Here is a 19952-nt window from a genome sequence, read left to right on the forward strand (position 1 = left end):
GGTGGTGATGCTGGTGATGGTGTTGGTGGTGGTGATGCTGGTGATGGTGGGGGTGTGATGATGGTGCTGGTGGTGATGGTGATGGTTATGATGATGGTGGTGGTGATGGTGGTGATGGCGTGGTGGTGATGGTGAGGGTATGATGATGGTGGTGTTAATGATGATGGCAATGGTGGTGGTGCTGGTAGTGATGATGGTGGTGATGGTGGTGATGGTGGGGGTGTGATGATGGTGCTGGTGGTGATGGCGATGGTTATGATGATGGTGGTGATAGTGGGGGTAGGATGATGGTGATGGTGGTGGTACTGGTGGTGCTGGTGGTGATGATGGTGGTGGTGGTGATGGTGATGGTGATGATGGTGGTGATGGTGTTGATGGTGGGAGTGTGATGATGGTGGTGGTGGTGATGGCAATGGTTATGATGATGGTGGTGATGGTGGGGGTAGGATGATGGTGATGGTGGTGGTGATGGTGGGGGTAGGATGATGGCGGTGGTGGTGATGGTGATGATGGTGTTGGTGGTGGTGATGGAGGTGATGGGTTAGTAGTAGATGCAGTAGTGATAGTAATATAGAAGTAGTATTTTGGTGAAGAAGCAGGAGAATCACATGAAATTCTGTTGTGCATTGTTCTTCACAGAATAGGGAAAATACTGGCAGCTTGTCTCTATTTTTTCTTCTTTGGGGTTGAATAATCTCTTCTGCTACTTTCTATGTGTCTATTCTATTCTCTTTTGGGAAAACAGGTATTTTCAATAAAACTTTAATTTCTGCCTCTCAGTAACATGTGAATATGATTCAGACTCTAGGTGTCAAATCCTAGTTTCTGGGAGAGAGCACCCCATTGAAACAAGTTGGGTCATCTGTCCAGTGCTGGCCCAGTCAGCTGGGACCGGTGAGTCAGGGCTGTGGTAGGGTCCCTTACAGGAGCTTGTTGGTGTACCTTACATTCTGGGGAGGAGTGACGTGGAAGAAATGGTAGAAATTTCTAGGACAAGACTTGAACTGAAGAGACATAGCCATCTATGAGGGGAGGATGGTAGAATTTGATAACAGAAGGGAGCTGAGGTTTCCTCTTTGGGACACGTGGTGGTGAGTGAACTTTGAATTTGTTGAGTGAATGAACAAATATTTAATCTGAAAAAGGAATTTCTGGATTTACTACCTTCAGACTCTGTGAACATTGGATTACTAGATTAAAAGTAAGTTAGCACAGGTTCAACTTGGGCCACTCTTTGAATGACCTTTAGCAAGTCATTTTCCTTAATTTGTTTCCTCATTATACACAGGGTTTAAAAATAATCCTGCCTTATCTCTTTGTGGTGATCAGAGAGGTAATACAGATTAAAGTGCTCTGAAAACTGCAAGATGTTATACAAATATAAAGTTTTATTATGAACATGTGAATACTAAGTAATATCCCTAATAACTATCTCCTTGGACTCATGCTGGTATTTGCACAGGTTCCTGTCCATGGGGGTGAGAGGTAGAAAAGGGTGAAAGGCCATGTAAAAGTGCTGAATAATAGGTATTTCACAAGAGGAGGAAATGCTGTAATCCCCAGTTTGCTTTATTCTCACCTTCCTTTGAACATTTCTGGGTGGGCAAATTACTTTCACTCTAAGAAACTTCTTCATTGCCAAATAGCCTCTGATGTGAAGAGCATATTTTGGGAGCAAAAGAAAGATAACCAACTTGGTTGCAATAAAAAGAGGCATGCAAGAATACTGGAGTGGGTAGCCATTCCCTTCTGCAGGGGATCTTCCCAATCGAGGGATCAAACCCGCGTCTCCAGCATTGCAGGTGGATTGTTTTTTACCATCTGAGCCACCAGGGAAGCCCTAAAAAGAGGTATGGTTTATACAATTTTGTAGGCTATGGGGACTGTGAGAGATGCTTTGTGACATGAAGGTGTGGAGATGGCATGGGCTTGTGTAAGGGGGTGGGGGGGGGAGATGGGGGAAGAGGGAGTGTTAAAGAACCATGGAGAACACAGTTATGGGCTCAACCGGTGTCTCTCCCTTAGCCTGTGGTTCAGTGTTGGAGGCACTGATGCTCTGCACTTGTCTGTCAGTGGTCCATGGAGGGAAGAGACCACCTCCTCCAGCCCACACTAGTGAGGCTGTTTCTGGGGGTGGATGAACTGAAGGAAGAGTTGTTAACAGAATTTAAGCTAATGGTTCCACTTGCTGGGTTTTCTTTGACTTTAAGAAAAGACAGTTGGGAAGGGACTGGGGAAACTGCGACCCTGGATATCAGGTTAACTACTATCTCAGCTTAGGCTCAAAGTAATATATGTCAAGCCTATTATTACCTCCAATTCACAGAGAGGGCAATTGACCTTCAGAACATTGGAATGATTGCCCAAGGTCTGTGGCACATAAAAGAGAATCCAATATTCAAACCGTGGCTTGTTTGATTCCAAACTGCATGCTCTTTCTATGACACCAGCTGAAGACTTAACATGGAAATAGTGTCCAAGAGATGGTTTAACTTGATTTCAATGTTACATCCATCTATTTCCAGTTAATTGGCTTATTTATGGATACTTTCAGGATTATCTAACCCACCCACAGTCCACTGCAGGTAAAACCCAGACAGATGAGTATCTCAGTTTTTACCAGGATTTTATTCTGAGAAGGGAGACTCCATTGTCATGTTCAATGCTTGGAGAATGGAAAACACACACTGGGTGGTCATCTGTCCCTTCTCTGCTCAGAGGTCAGTCCAGGCTCCTTGCTTGGGTTGGGCTTTGATGGAGACTCTGAGGGACCTCAAGCAGCAGGGACTTGATGGGAGGCTAGCTGTTCTCTGAGCATTTTGGGGTATGCTCACCTATAAAACAGAACACCCATGTTGAATGTACTGTGACTTTAGCTGTTCAGAAATGGGGAACCAACAATGTGAAATTGAGCATTTAGAGAAAATATCAGACCAAGTAAGTGGATTTTAAGCTTAGCTTTGCAAGAGGAGAGGGGTTTTCGCAGAAGACAGAGGACAAGAGGGTGTAGATCCAGCCCTGGAGGAGGGCTGCCCTCAGGCAATGATGCAGAAGCAGCCATGAGCCAAGTTTAATGGTGCCTAGAAAAAAAAAAATCAGAGAAGGCAATGGCACTCCACTCCAGTTCTCTTGCCTGGAAAATCCCATGGACGGAGGAGCCTGGTAGGCTGCAGTCCACGGGGTCACAGAGTCAGACATGACTGAGCGACTTCACTTTCACTTTTCACTTTCATGCATTGGAGAAGGAAATGGCAACCCATTCCAGTGTTCTTGCCTGGAGAATCCCAGGGACAGGGGAGCCTGGTGGGCTGCCATCTATGGGGTCGCACAGAGTCAGACACGACTGAAGCGACATAGCAGCAGCAGCAGTGAAAAAACACTGGATTAGTGGAGTCAAATGACAAGGAGGGCCTTAAAGAGAGAAAGAAGAGTTTGAAATTCATCCTGAAGAATAGACCATGCCTATTTTGTTTGGACTATGAAGTTTGGAGAAGGTTGTGTGGTCTTCTTGCTCAAGATCGACTGTGACCCACCAGCTCTTTGGTCATCAGGGAATGCCCCTGGAGAATCTCACAGTGGCAGAGTTCCATACTTTTGGGCCACTCCAATGGACATGAGGCTTACACAGGTCCCAGTGTTCCCTGTGACTATGACTTGTTCTGTTTAGAGGTGTGGGAAGAAGCAATATTCTCAGTAAAGACTCACAGTGACAGATAATCCTGTACATTGAATCCTAGGCAGAGAAATCCTAGGCTCAGAAATCTATTTCATGTTAATGACAGCCTGGGCGGTGTCTTGTCTGCGGTGGGTCCCTGTTGCTGGTGGAGTCCTCTTGCTAACAGAGTCTCCGTGATCCGGTGGCTCTAGTGTACTTTTACAATATTGTCCCTGACTTTCCCACAACTGTCTTCCCCTGTCGTTTTGCTAAAGTTTCTAAAGCAGGTCTCATTCTTCTAACCTCTGTGCCTTGTTGATTCCTTAGCCCTCAGTCTCCTTCAATCTCTCCTTCCCTTCCCACTCCCATCTATCTTGGCCTTTGGTTTCCTTCCTGTCCCTCGCAGTTGGGGTTGTTCTTTTCCCAGTGGCATTTTTCAGTGCTCTCTTGTCTTTTGTAGCAGAGCCATTAAACTTCTCACCTGCTCCTGGCTGTGAGGTTACGGAGACCTCACTCACATTGGTACTCCAGTGGAGGCTTGATGAGACTACCTGCGTCTGCACGCTGGTTTGATTTCCTGTTAGTTACACAACCTGTGGGCAGTTGCTCTTTGTACCTCAGGTTTCTCCACTTGAAAACTGGGGTAATAGGGTCTTCCCAGGTTGTTCACTGGTTAGGAGTTTGCACTTCCCCTGCATGGGGCGTGGATTTGATTCCTGGTTTGGAAACTAAGATCCCGTATACCGTGTGACTTGGCAAAAAAAAAAAAAAAAAAAAAAAAAAATAAAACTGAGGTGATAACAGTCACTGCCTCATAGTGTAGTTATGAGGAGAAATTGAAATCTTGTCTGTGAATCATTCAATGTAATGTATGCGTCTTAATGAGTGTTCCAAAAATGTTGCTGTCATTGCTATTCTGATAGACCCTTAGTTATAACACACATATAATAACTACATGTGATTGCAGCCATGAAGTTAAAAGATGCTTGCTCCTTGGAAGAAAAGCTATGACAAACCTAGACAGTGTATTAAAAAGCAGAGACATCACTTTGTGGACAAAGGTCCATGCAGTCAAACCATAATTTTTCCAGTAGTCTCGTACAGATGTGAGAGTTGGACCATAGAGAAGGCTGAGCACTGAAGAATTGATGCTTTCGAATTGAGGTGCTGGAGAAGACTCTTGAGAGTCCCTTGGACTGCAAAGAGATCAAACCAATCAATCCTAAAGGAAATCAACACTGAATATTCATTGGAAGGGCTGATGCTGAAGCTGAAGCTCCAATACTTTGGCCACCTGATGCCTAAAGCCGACTCATTGGAAAAAGACCCCGATGCTGGGAAAGATGAAGGGTAGGAGAAGGGGGCAACAGAGTATGAGATGGTTGGATAGAATCACCAACTCAATGAACATGAGTTTGCACAAACTGTGGGAGACAGGGAAGACTGGTGTGCTATAGTCCATGGGGTCACATAGAGTTGGACACGACTTAGCAACTGAACAACAACTTCAATCAAAATCCTGATTTAGGAGAGAAGGAGATATTGGCCTATTTGAAGGCACATGCCGTTGGGAGTCCAGGGTCTGGGCTCTGGTCACAGCTGTGACAGATGCATAGTAATCATAATAATTGTACCTGACACCATTTGTTGTGCAACACCACGTTTTTTACTTGTGCTACAGGGTTTAATCTTTATAATTTGATGGGGTGTGGGTGCATGCATGCTCAGTGTGTCTGACTCTTTGTGACCCCATGGACTGTAGCCCACCAGGCTCCTCTGTCCATGGAATTTTCCAGGCAAGAATGCTGGAGTGGGTTGCCATTTCCTCCTCCAGGGGATCTTCTCCACCCCAGGGTTGAACCCTCATCTCTTATGTCTCCTCCACTGGCAGGCGGCTTCTTTACCTCTAGTGCCACTTTTATCTTCATTTAGGTTAAGGAATCTGAGATTTAATTGGCTGTACTTCCCCAGCCAGTAAACGGACCTGGGCTTTGAACTCAGATCAGTCTCCTCTCTTGTAAAATGATGTGATGATCTCTAACGTTCTTTAGGGTTAATACTAAACAGACCACATGGGCTCTGATGCAGAGTTGACGAGCACCCATCTGGCAGTTGAGACCCTCGCTGCTCTTGGGCCCTTGTGAATATTGATGAGATAATGTCAACAAAAGGCTGCAGTACGCAGCAGGCCTCCGTGCACCTTAGTTTTCCTTTCCTTCCTCTTCTAGTTCTGAATTCTTTGTGGTACCAAACAAACACAGTAGATGGGGGATTTCCAGTACCTGGTCTGCAGGTTTTATTGGTTCCCATCATTTCCACTGGTTGATGAAATGAGAAAAATGACAAGAGAGTAAACTTTTCAAAATGATAAATTCATTCCATTTTTAATAGGCTGTGTCCACAATGAAATAATAATAGATGTTGACTTTTGTCTAGTTTTTCTAGGTGATACACAGTTTATAAATTTAGATCCCTTAGCCTGAATTTTTCCTGAATTTTCTCTTATCCAGAAAAGCAAATGACCAGGCATTAACCATAGTTGAGCTGAGTTTTTTAAATGATCTGTCATTAAAAAAAAAAAAAGGTTAAAAAATTTTCCCATTAGGTCAGAGATCAAGACTTTCATAAATATGAAATAAAAATAAATGGCCAGGAGAATTAAATTAAAAAGCACATATATATACATACAAACACAAGCTCCATTTTTTATTATTAGGTTTACTGCTAAGTCGCTTCAGTTGTGTCTGACTCTGTGTGACCCCATAGACGGCAGCCCACCAGGCTCCCCCGTCCCTGGGATTCTCCAGGCAAGAACACTGGAATGGGTTGCCATTTCCTTCTCCAATGCATGAAAGTGAAAAGTGAAAGTGAAGTCGCAGTCATGCCTGACTCCTAGCGACCCCATGGACTGCAGCCCACCAGGCTCCTCTGTCCATGGGATTTCCCAGGCAAGAGTACTGGAGTGGGGTGCCATTGCCTTCTCTGATAGAAACAGAAATTTCTCTGACAAGTGGTAATAAATGTTTGTAAATACTTATCCTCAGTTTTAGTACTTACTTCCTTGGGACTGGCAGTAATGGGTTCATGGATCACTGGCATCACTTGGGCTTTCCTGGTGGCTCAGATGGTAAAGAATCCACCTGAAATCCAGGAGATCCGAGTTTGATCCCTGGGTCAAGAAGATCCCCTTTGGCTACCCACTCCAGTAGTCTTGCCTGGAAAGTTATATGGACAAAGGAGCCTGGCAGGCTACAGTCCATGAGGTCGCAAAGAGTTGGACACGACTGAGTGACTGACACTTTCACTTCATTTTATTGGAGCAGAGTTGATTTACACTGTTGTGTTAGTTTCTGCTGTGCAGCAAAGTGAATCAGTTATAAGTCATTATAAACTATTGAGTAGAGTTCCCTCTGCTACACAGTAGGTCCTTATTAGTTACCAGTTTCACATATGGTAGTGTGTATATGTCAACCCCAGTCTGCCTTTTTATGAGCCTGGTAACAGAGCAAGACTGACTCAAAATGTAGATGAAAAAATAATGTATCTTATCTGTCCTACTTTGAGGGAGGTTCTGCCTAGCAATAGAGTTCTTAACCTGGGGTTCATGCATTTAGTTCAGAAAGTAGGTGAATTGGAAGGGGAAAATATTTATGCTTTTTTCTTTGCTGAAATACTGACATTTAATCTGTCAAAGTGTAAAGTCAGGCCACGAATCACCGTCGTGTAAGCAGTATCTAAGACTTTGGTTCCAAGAGAGGTCACGGTTACTTTTATATCATATATTGAAGAGAATCTCAAAATACTGTCTACACTGTTTTGAAACTGCAGTAACTGCTAGGTTTGTTAGTCAATATATCCTTAAAGAAGCACTTTGACTGTGTGGATCATAACAAACTATGGAAAATTCTTAAAGAGATGGGAATACCAGACCACCCGACCTGTCTCCTGAGAAATCTGTATGCAGGTCAGGAAGCAACAGTTAGAACTGGACATGGAACAACAGACTGGTTCCAAATAGGGAAAGGAGTACGTCAAGGCTGTATATTGTCACCCTGCTTATTTAACTTATATGCAGAATGCATCATGTGAAATGCCGGGCTGGATGAAGCACAAGCTAGAATCAAGATTGCTGGGAGAAATATCAATAACCTCAGATATGCAGATGACACCACCCTTATGGCAGAAAGCAAAGAACTAAGGAGCCTCTTGATGAGAGTGAAAGAGGAGAGTGAAAAAGTTGGCTTAAAACTCAACATTCAGAAAGCAAAGATCATGGCATCTGATCCCATCACTTCATGGCAAATAGATGGGGAAACAATGGAAACAGTGACAGACTTTATTTTTTTAGGCTCCAAAATCACTGCAGATGGTGACTGCAGCCATGAAATGAAAAGATGCTTGCTTCTGGGAAGAAAAGCTATGACCAACCTAGACAGCATATTAAAAAGCAGAGACATTATTTTACCAACAAAGGTCTGTCTAGTCAAAGCTATGGTTTTTCCAGTAGTCATGTATGGATGTGAGAGTTGGACTATAAATAAAGCTGAGCACTGAGGAACTGATGCTCTTGAACTGTGGTGTTGGAGAAGACTCTTGAGAGTCCTTTGGAATGCAAGGAGATCCAACCAGTCAATCTTAAAGGAAATTAGTCCTGAATATTCATTGGAAGGACTGATGCTGAAGCTGAAACTCTAATACTTCGGCCACCTGATGGGAAGAACCAATTCATTGGAAAAGACCCTGAAGCTGGGAAAGATTGAAGGCAGGAGGAGAAGGGGATGACAGAGGATGAGATGGTTGGGTGGTATCACTGATTTGATGGACATGAATTTGAGTAGGTTCTGGGAGTTGGTGATGGACAGGGAGGCCTGGCGTGCTGCAGTCCATGGGGTGGCAAAGAGGCAGACATGACTGAGTGACTGAACTAAAAAGAACATACATTATTATACTGCAATTTAAGAAGTATTTTAGTAACTGACTTCCCTAGTGGCTCAGAAGGTAAAGCGTCTGCCTACAATGCGGGAGACCTGGGTTTGATCGCTGGCTCGGGAAGATCCACTGGAGAAGGAAATGGCAACCCACTCCAATATTCTTGCCTGCAAAATCCCATGGACAGAGAGCCTGGTTTGCTACTGTCCATGGGGTCGCAGAGTTGGACACGACTGAAAGACTTCTATTTATCTATTAGTAACTGTAACTCAATGAAATTGGTTTCTTTTGTATTCTTATTTTGTACTTCTGTATTTTGTCTCATGCATTAAAACAATGTAATCCTAAGAGAAGTCCAGAGGAAGCATAAGACGGCCAAAGGGTCTCTTTAGCCCATGCACACACGTGCACACATACAGCTTTAAAAAGAGGCAGGAAAAGAAGAGAACTATTTTGTAAACATTTTCAGAACCATTTCCTTCAAAGACTGATCAGCGAATGAGATTGGAGTCGCAGAGAGAGGGAGCTCTTCTGGGCTACCCGGTCATTTTGTTGTTGTTGTTTTTCTTTGTCATCTACACTTTGAGTCGGTCTTGCTCTGCTACCAGGCTCATGGAGTGTCACTGCTACAGAGACATTCTGTGTTCCTGGGTTCAGGGTGGTCGCTTCTTGCCCCAAGGTCGTAAAGGATGTTCACCTCAGAGGAAGACCTTGATTACTAATTAACCAGCAAATCAGCCTGAGAAAAAGCTGGGCGGTGATTTGCATTTGAACTCCATTAACATCAGCACAGTAACCGGTTACCAGGGCTGTGGCTGCTTTCTCTGGACTGTGCTCTGCACGGATTACCAGCCCATCCTTCAGAGAGAGGACGCAGCCTCGGGGTGATGAGGTATGTTCCTAAACCGTGTGCTCACTGATGGCTACAGATGCGCGTGTACAAGTGTGTGTGGACTTGTGCTCATCTCCTTCAATCAGATGCCCTTCTGAACTGGTTAAACACGAAGATAAGCATCAATAACAACCCACAAAATTATACAAACACATATTAAACAAAATACAACTCTTTTTGTCCTTGAGACTTGTGTGTGTGTGTGTGTGGTGATGATTGCTTAATATTCGAGGTGAATTCTGATTCTTGAGATGAACGTGGGGGAGGTGAGGGGAAGGAGTTAGAATTTGGGAGTTAGATGAGGGCAATTTGGGATGTTCCTTCTAAACGTACATGGAGCTGGTGTTTCGAGAATCCATCACAGGCAGCAACTTGAGAAATCTGTTTCTATCCCTGTGAGTTTGGTGCCTTTGCTGATCAAATAAAGAATTGTTATGGGGAAGAGTCTAAAGGGGTGTGTGTGTGTGTGTGTGTGTGTGTGTGTATGTGAAGTATTGGGGTGTGTACCTGCTTTGGACGTGTGTCAAAATGAAATGCATGCCTAGGGGAATGGAAAGGTGATGGATCGTTGCTGGACTCTCTCTGACAAGGTGAAGTAAGAGAGAGTACTGACTTCACTGGTTGTTGAGAGTCTAGCTGAACACAGTGGGCATTGCTTTTCCGATAAGCCATGGAGGTGAGAAGGAAGAGTTGCAATTGGGGAAACAGAAAGGAGACAACGATCAATCCCGTGGGTCTCACTAGAAATGGCTTCCATGGGTTTCCAATAGAAGGTCTGAATGGTGGCTTTCCTGCACAGAGCGGGTATTCCGAACCTCTAAACTGCCTACTGCTCTTTGTCACGGTGTGGAGCAGCATGTGTGCATGGTAGGCAGGCAGGAGGAAAAGAGAGGGGTCTTTGTTTTGCTGTGCTGGGAAGGACCAAATGATGGGGGGCCCTCTGCTCTGTACCCCCAACTGAGCCTAGCATGTCACTGTTTCACTCACACTTCCACTGATGCCAATGATTTTTAGCATCAGGCAACCCTTACAAAGGAATTTTGATGGGCTAATACCATTACTTTATATGTAAACTGTTCCCTGAGCATGGAATACTAAGGGCTAGATGGCCCTAGAAGAAGAGATTTTCCATCTGAAAATTTCCCAAACTGCCAAATGTGATGGAGAAAATAAGCCTTTGCACACCCTGCTGCTGGGGTGACAATTGGGTCATAGCTGTCTTCCAGAGATGATCCATCTGGGGTCTGAATGAAGAAAATGAGGCCCAGAGAGGTTCAGCAGTTTTTCCAAGGTCACACAGCTAAGTTAGATCAAGCTTTTAGATGTTTGCACTTTGGATGGGACAAGACTTGGGAGAAAAAAACAGTTAGCTCCCTTTTTCCTTCCCATTCTCTAAATATCCAGATGACAATGTATCAAGCCAATAAATTTTACCCAGGAGTTTTGAGGGATAGCCATAACTCGCTGGGGTCCTCTTTGCAAGTTATTCTCAGTCTCTGTAAAATGAACCCTTTCTTTTCCACAAGAGCTCTTGCCTTGTGTTATCAAAGAATTTTTAAAAGACTTAAATTGCCATATGCGAATCAGCTACTGGCTATACATAAAAAAAATTAAAATTGATTATCCAGTTTTTTGAGTGAATTCAGATAGCCATCTCAAGTTTGGGCCCCACCTGACTTATCTATCTACTTTGTTTAAATGATTAGAGCAGTACCAGGAGAATGAGCTTTGGCAATTATTCATATAAGCGTTTTAACTCAAGAGGGAAAAAATGACCACAGAGTCCACACGATTTATGTACAGCAATAAATTTCAGCTTTTCCATGAGACTTTTCCTAATTAAAATTGCAACCGCCACCCCCATTCTCCCCCATTCCTCATCCTCCCCCCACCCAAGCTTTATTTTTCTCCAGAGCACTTATCAAAGTCCTACCTGTCGTACAGTCTCAGCTGAGAGGATAGTTGTCAGGACAAAACGAAATAATGCATGTTATGCACCTCACCCCGGGCCACACCCGTTCTAAGCACTTGGTTAATGACCCAGGCACTATCTGATAAAAGCGCAATCTTGCCAAAAGCTTCTCTGGAGTGCACCATGGGCATCATGGCACAGAATAATAGAGTAGTGGTTACAAGTTCTGGCTGTGAGGTCCAAAGGGCTGGCATTCAAACTGTGACTTTGCCCCTTATCATCTGTGTGAAATCAGGCAGGTTATATGACTTTGCTGAAGCTCAATTTCCTCATGTGAAAGTGAAGATGGTAGCAATAACTCACTGAGGGTTGCTAGGAAGATTGCCTGCAACAAATTATGTAATCTTCTCAGCACTTACTCAGTTGTTGGTAGTGATTGTTATTATCATTGCACAGTTTAAGCTTGTCACATGAAAGAGAATATCAAAGATTGGCGACAGTCTGCTAACTAGCTTTTCTTTCTTTCTTTCTTTTTTTTTAACAATTTTTCTCTTAAAAGCAGTTAAATCTATTTAAATTGCTTCCTTATTCTATTTGCCTCCTGTCATTTTTTCTTTTCTTTAATTTTTAAAAAAATTTATTTTTAGTTGGAGGATAATTGCTTTACAGTTGAGTTGGTTTCTGCTGAACAGCAACATGGATCAGCCATAAGTATACATGTTTGTCATTTTTTTTTATCTTAATTTTTTCTGAATCGTATTTCCAATTTAGAATATGGTAAGGTTTCACCACTGAGATCCTTATAATTTGGGAAGTGAGGTCAACCAGATGATGCTGATGAGGGATTTTTTTTTCCTTTAAGGCTTAAGGAAATATGTCTCTCCTATAGCTAGAAACTTATTATCTTTATCCCATAGAGCAGGTAACCATATTTAAATATATAATGCAAAAGGACATTTTGATGAGAGGCAAACAGATTTTTTTTTAAATGTATATTTTTAAAATGTATCATTTTAAAAATGATATTTTTTCAAAAGTCATATTTAATCATATATATTAATTATCTATTGTTGCATAACAAATTGCCCCAAATTTAACAACTTGAAGCAATAAACATTTATTATCTCACAATTCCTGTGGGTCTGGAATACTTAACTTTGATGATTGCTTCTCCATGCAGCCCAACATCTCTCCATCCTTGTATTTCCTGTAAATTATTAGACCTGGAGTTTTGACAGATACAGATTTGTTTTCTGTAGCATGAATGGTGCAGAGATGGGAACAGCATCTTCCAGCAGGACATGCATAAAATCTAGCAGATTCTTTTTTTTTTTTTTTGCTTTAACTGTTCACAGCCATTGGGGAGCATTTCTTCACTCCACTATTTCATTAGAAGTGGTGATGCAGTGACACTGTAATTTTATCATTCTTTGTCTACTTATTAAATGAAATATTCCTATAGAAAGAAATTTCCCCTCATCCATCATTTGGTTTATACAGGAACAGTTTGTTAGAGGAAAGGTAGGATAAACATTTGACTTCTTATTTACTGGTTTTCAAACTAAGGAGTTTTTCTCCTAGAATCCTCCAAAGGGAATCAATGAGATTTTTTAGTCCAAAATCTTTATGAATTCGTAGATTTAAATACATTTCACCCATATTAGTCCACTGATGGCATTATTATTATTAATGCTCATATTGTCCCACTTAACCCAGTGAGAGTCTCTTCAAGTTGGTTCCTGGTACTCTTTGGTAGCTCCCTACTTGCTGGTTTAACATGATAACCTAAGCTCCTGTTGTACATTTCCTGCCCCAGTCTCTAAGGACTTCTTAGATGTTTCCTTTACGTGGGAAATGGTATTTAGAATAGTATTGGACCTCCCCGGTGGCTCAGGGGTAAAGAATCTGCCTGCCAATGCAAGAGACTCAGGTTTGATCCCTGGGTCAGGAAGGTTTCCCTGAAGAATGAAATGGCAACCCACTCCAGTATTCTTGCCTGAAGAATCCCATGGACAGAGGAGCCTGGCAGACTACGGCCATGGGGTCGCAAAGAGTAAGACATGACTGAGTGACTAACACTTACTTTAGAGTGAGATTAGCCAATTGATAATTTTTTAAATCTATTAATAGTTGATGGGTACCTGGGCCTTTGTTATTTTACTCATTCCTCTTGTATATACATTTGAGCTTTTTCATTAAAAAAACTTCACTGACTATATGTGAAAGAAAACTCAAATCTAAAATTGTTTTCTCTTTTTGTAGATGGCAAGAAAGAAGCTGAAAAAGTTCACTACTTTGGAGCTTATGCTCAGTATTCTTCTGCTTGTGGTGTTTATCATCACTATTCCCATCTTCGTGCTTTCAGCCAGAGATTCCCTGGAATCACAAGGTAACAAGGAAGTCTGGAGTTATCCCTCCATATGTTGCTATTTTCAAAGCAGAAACCTCATAAATGGCAGGGAAGTAATGCTTTCATGTTCACTGGTGTGAGCCTGTATATGTGTGTTGGGGACCGTCTGACTCAAACTGTGACAGCGCGCAGTTCAGTTCAGTTCAGTTCAGTCGCTCAGTCGTGTCTGACTCCCTGCGACCCCATGGACTGCAGCACACCAGGCTTCCCTGTCCAGCACCAACTCCCAGAGCTTGCTCAAACTCATGTCCATTGAGTTGGTGATACCATCCAACCATCTCATCTTCTGTTGTCCCCTTCTCCTCCTGCCTTCAATCTTTCCCAGCATCAGTGTCTTTTCCAATGAGTCAGTTCTTCGCATCAGGTGGCCAAAGTATTGGAGCTTCAGCTTCAGCATCAGTCCTTCCAATAAATATTCAGGACTGATTTCCTATAGGATGGACTGGCTGGATCTCCTTGCAGTCCAAGGGACTCTCAAGAGTCTTCTCCAACACCACAGTTCAAAAGCATTGATTCTTCAGCATGCACCATTCTTTGTGGTCCAGCTCTCACATCCATACATGACTACTGGAAAAACCATAGCCTTGACTAGATGGACCTTTGTTGGCAAAATAATGTGACAGCACAAACAGGTATACATTGTAGGCCTAACTCTGACACTTTTATCCCCCAATTTAGCATAGTACAGGATTCCACAACTGGCACTTGAAATATATTGGCCAAATTTCATTGAATACTTGTATTTTTCCCCAATAATAATACCCTCATATGAAACTCTAATACTTTGGCCACCTGATGCAAAGAACTGACTCATTGGAAAAGACCCTGATGCTGGGAAAGATTGAAGGTAGGAGAAGAAGGGGACAACAGAGGGTAAGATGGTGGGATGGTATCACTGACTGGATGGAGTTTGAGCAAGCTCCAGGAGCTGGTGATGGACAGGGAAGCTTGGTGTGCTGCAGTCCATGGGGTTGCAAAGAGTTGGATACAACTGAGTGACTGAACTGATATCAAACATAGTCAGATAAGTATATAATCAAGTGAAGTATATTAGGCCCAAGTTTGTTCTTTAAGAAAATAACAGCTAATAGAGTTATTAAAAGTTCATTGAGCTGTATTATTTTCAAAGTCGGGCTAGACTGTGCTGAGTTATCCATGATTTTGCATCTGGGCTTCATCTAAGAGCAGCTTCCAAGTTGGGGCAGGCAACGAGGGCCAGTATGTAGCCAGAGGAAAAACTATTCCCTCCTTTTCTTATTCTCAGCCATGCCATTTCTACTTTTGTGGGAAGCTAGATTAAATAATCTCAAAGGTTGTTAAATTCTTAAAATTCTCTGATCCTAAAGATGAAACTAAATAAAACCTGCATGCGGAAACTGGCATAAATATGAAGTTCTTTTAATCCACCACTTTTGGGGTATTTTGTTTGATTTTTTTAAAAGTTTTTTGTTTGTTTGTTTGCTTTTGATGTGGGCCATTTTTAGTCTTTATTGACTTTGTTACAATATTGCTTCTGTTTTATGTTTGGTTTTTGACCTTGAGGCATGTGGGTAGGATCTTATTTTAGCTCCTCAATTAGGGATCAAACCTGTACTCCCTGCATTGGAAAATGAAATCTTTAAACCACTGGACCACCAGGGAAATCCCAACCCACCACTTTGAATTGGAAACCCTAGTGAAAAGAAAGCTTAATAAAAGCCTCATTGTTTTGTCCTAATATTGTTATGAGCTTATTGTAGAGAGCCCTAAAGAAATCTCTGATGAGCTTCCAATCTAATGGTGGAATCTAACTCCTTGCTCTTATATGTACTTGGGGAAGGCCTTGCTGGTAGAAGGAGATGGTACAGGTATGCATACATGCTAAGTTGCTTCAACTGTGTCCGACTCTTTGCAACCCTATAGACTGTAGCCAGCCAGGCTTCTCTGTCCATAGGATTGCCAGGCAAGAATACTGGAGTGGGTTGTCATGCTCATCTCCAGGTACAGGTATATATAGGGTTAAATGCAGTCAGCAAGAACAAAATGAAGCTTTATAAAGTGAATATGTACACTTCAAAGTCACACAGTGAAGCCAAATCAATAGTGACATCCATATAATTGGAAGTGTTGAGAGCTATGGGGGTATCAAATGCCTGTGATGTTAATTCTGTCTGATGGTCTCATCTTATGTTTGTTTTTGGGATAATCCTAGATCCTGGGACGACAGTTAGCCCAGATCCTGGGACAAGTACCACCCCTGGTTCTGCCGAGTGCCCAGTGGTAAATGACTCGGAACGGATAAACTGCATCCCTGACCAATCACCAACGAAGGTTTGAGTTATGACTCTGGTTTTCATTTAAGAGTTTATGCGATTGGATAAAGTGTTTTTTGTTTGTTTGTTTGTAGCCCGTAGAATTGTTGTTTGCACTGCAATTATTGCTGATTCAGAAAAAGTAATCCTGTATTCATGCTTAAATGACAGTGCTGCTTTAGGAAAAGAACTAGAAAATTCCCTTTAGTTGCTAGATTCAGCACATAAAAGTATAGGCTGCCCAGTTAAATTTAATTTCAGATAAACAATGAAGTTGGTTTTAGTATATGTTCCAAGTAAGACTTGGGGCTTACTCATACTAAAAATGTATTTGTCTTTTATCTGGTAACACTGCTTGGTTACTAGTTCTCTCTGACTCTTTCTTCTCTCCTTTGTCAGTCTCTCTTTTTTCCTTACACATTTCCAATAGGTTATCTAGGATACAATAAAAAGTCAACCACAGGCACAAAACAGTATTTCAAATAAGGACAAAGTTTCTAGAGCCTTCCTTTGTGGCTCAGCTGGTAAAGAATCTGCCTGCAATGTGGGACACCTGGGTTTGATCCCTGGGTTGGGAAGATCCCCTGGAGAAGGGAAAGGCTACCCACTCCAGTATCCTGGCCTGGAGAATTTCAAGGTCTGTATAATCCATGGAGTTGCAAAGAGTCAGACAGGACTGAGCAACTTTCACTTTCCAGAGCCAAGTGTTGAAGGAAGAGGTAATAAATACCAGATTAAAGATAGTACAGACATCTGGGCATTTACTGTAGGGCAATGTTTCTTGATCATCAGCTGAAATCCAGCAGGATATTAGGATTATAAAGTGTATTGCACACACCGTATCAGTCATATTTCATGTTGGGAGTGAACAAACACAAAATGCAGGCTTCTGAGTGAAGTCCACTGACGTGTAAATGGCAGGTTTGTACCAAGCACGGAGAGGATGCTTGCTGCCTGTGAGTCTTGGGCATGTGACACCCTCACATTTACCTCTGGGCTGTCCTATTGTCTGTGGGCTGGAAAAATCTGTGATGTTCTTGAGAGATATTATTTTAGTTTGTCTGAAGGTCCTAATACCAAAAGGCATTGTATTTCTGTTTTTTTTTCTCATACGTCTGGAGGCTAGAAGTCCAAAATCAAGATGTTGCTAGGGTTGGTTCTTTTTTTTTAAAAAGACTAACTTTATTTATTCATTTTTGGCTGTTCTGGGTCTTTGTGGCTATGCTCGGGCTTTCTCTAGTTGTGGAGGCCGAGGGCTTCTCATTGTGGCGGCTTCTCTTGTTGCAGAGCATTCTAGGGCGTGGGTTCCACTAGTTGTGGCACGCAGGCTTAGTTGCCCTGTGGTGTGTGGGATCTTCCTGGACCTGGGGTTGAACTCGTGTCCCCTGCATTGGCAGGCCGCCGGGGCAGTCTAGGGTTGGTTCCTTCGGAGAGCTCTGAGGAAGAATCTGTTCCATGCATTTCTCCTAGCTTCCGGTGATGCCACAATGCTCGGTGTCCCTTGGCTTGAAGCTACATCACTCCATTCTCTGCCTCTGCCTTCACATGGCATTCTCCATGTGTGTGCGTGTGCCTCTGTTCAAATTCCTGTAGTTAGGAGAACAGTGATTTGACAGAGCTAGTCGGGAAGCTCAGAGGCCATGTTGAAGGCAAGAGAGAGCTCCAGTATGGTTGTTTTTGTTGCTGAGTTGCTAAAAGTCATGTCCAGCTCTTTGCGATCCCATGGAGTGCAGCACACCAGGCTCCCCTGTCCTTTCCTTCACCATCTCCTGGAGTTTGCTCAAACTTACGTCTGTTGAGTCAGTGATACCATCCAGCCATCTGGTCCTCTGCTGCCCCCTTCTCCTCCTGCCTGCCAAAATCAGAAGGAATCCCAATTAGACTGGTTCATCTCACCAAGACTCTAGCACCCTTCATCTGGCATCTTATCCTGAGCAAAATTAATGTAACTCAGTCTTAGATTAGTGAAGAGACATGCCTGCTTGGAGTAGGAAGAAATGAATCTGAGCAGAAAAAGGTGGATTCAGATTTTGGAAGACCTTGGATTTGGGGTAGAGGAGTTTGTTTTTTTATGTGACATATAGCATCTAAGAGAAGCCACTGAGGGCTGAATGAAATCATATAATCAGAAACTAAGAAAAGAGAGAATAAAAGTTGTAGAAATAAAGGAAAAAGAAGATAGAAGAGAGAAAGGAAAAAAAAAGACACTTTGGTCTGGGGCCAAATGTCAAAAAGTTTAGTGTCTTAGATGATAGATTCAATAGGTAGAGGAGATAACCAAAGTAAATAAATAACGAGACTATAAAACAAAAATTTGTAAGTTGTAAATAAAATACTGTGTGGATCACGAAACAGAAGAGATTATTACCAAGGAGAAGGTGGCGGTCTGGAATTGGCAGTAAGTAGGATTTTTGGCAGAGAGAAATGGAAAGCGAATTCAGAAAAGAGGAGACAGTGCACACGAAGTGACAGAGAGGACGCATGGGGCACACGGGACGTGTCGAGCGGCCCCGAATGGCCAAGTCACAGGATGGGTGCCAGAGAGCATGCAGAGTTCGGGACTATACGGCAGATTGGAGCTTGCTGTAGAGGACCGTCGCTGTGCTGCTTTGTCAACAGGAATGGGAAGTTGTGGTCTAAGCAGGTTGTACCCAAGCAGGATGTTTCCAGAAAGCTGATCCACACCCATTTACCTGCCCCTGTGATAGCATGCTAGGAAACTACTTGCTCAGAAGCTCGCCTGGAAGACTAAGGCATCTTCAGTCTGTTCACCCTCCTGCAACACCCCATCTTATTGCTGGCCACGTGAATGTCACATGTCACTGCTGCCTCAGGAATTGGTCTTTAGTTTTATTATAAGGCCTTTTAATAAATGCTGTGGTGTCAAGATCGTAGTTCAGTAAACAACCTTTGCCTTGCTTCTATGTGTTATACCCAAGGGAATTAATCTATGCCCTTGGCATTCAGTCACTGGCCTGCTCCTCTTAAGCTCAGCCAGAGGGAAAGACTCTAGAAAGCACTTTCAGGGGTTGGGTTTTTCATAGAAAGTATTTCTTAGGTATTTTGTTGTGTGTTTTAAGTATCCTGGGTGCTTATATGCTGATCCAGGCTGTTGTTGAGAAGCTCTGATTCTATGGGTAATGATGTGTATGTGTGTGTATAGATATAGATAAATATCTTACAGATACTTAATATTAAAGTATCTATATACATATAGATAAGTGTACTTGTTGAAGGAAAATATTAAGGCTATATGGGGGAGGGAAGTGGTAAGAAATTATGAACATGACGCCAGGCTGGGCACAACGTCTTACTGCTGAAGCCATTGCTGTAATGTTTTCTTATTCAGCTCACCTTCTCTCCTCTGGGGTTGAAGAATTGACAGTATAAATCTCCCTTCAGATGATTCTTTGTTGTAAATCCCATTGTTTCTTATCCCAGTGAAGGGAGGGAATCCTGTGTCCAGGAAAGAATAAAGTCATCTGTCAACCACCCCGCAGTGCTCTTGGGAGCCTTTTTAGAGAGAATGGGCTCAAAGGGCCCCTTTCATGGGTCTCAGAAGGAAAGATGGCTCAGTTATTAGTAGCTAAACCTCTAGTCCTGATCTCTAGTTCTGGACTAGGAGCTGGTTACAGGGCATCTTCACCTGGATGTCTCACAATCACGGCTCTGGAACGCACCACCTTCTCAGCAAATCTGCTTTCCTGCCTCAACTGCAGATTTGTCTGGGCTGTTCTGTTATGGTTCTAGTCTATGAGGCTGGAACAGCATAACTTTTGCTTGACTCTTCCCCTCAGTGCTTTTGGTTAATATTTCATGTATTTTAAAACATTTTTCTTAACAATATTTTCTAGAAAAAGCAC

General features: G+C 42.7%; 1 protein-coding gene across 1 annotated transcript in view; it reads left to right on the forward strand.

Moving 5' to 3' along the window:
* The first annotated feature begins 13459 nt into the window (after window positions 1-13459).
* Window positions 13460-19952, forward strand: part of MGAM (maltase-glucoamylase) — an 85440-nt gene continuing 78947 nt past the window's right edge. Inside the window, exons 1-2 of the mRNA XM_040259902.1 lie at window positions 13460-13795; window positions 15990-16108. Of these exons, the coding sequence (XP_040115836.1) occupies window positions 13651-13795; window positions 15990-16108 (264 nt within the window). The 5' untranslated portion in view covers window positions 13460-13650. The remainder of the gene's footprint in view (window positions 13796-15989; window positions 16109-19952) is intronic.

The sequence above is a fragment of the Oryx dammah genome, unplaced genomic scaffold (assembly GCF_014754425.2).
Source record: "Oryx dammah isolate SB20612 unplaced genomic scaffold, SCBI_Odam_1.1 HiC_scaffold_18, whole genome shotgun sequence".
NCBI lineage: Eukaryota > Metazoa > Chordata > Mammalia > Artiodactyla > Bovidae > Oryx > Oryx dammah.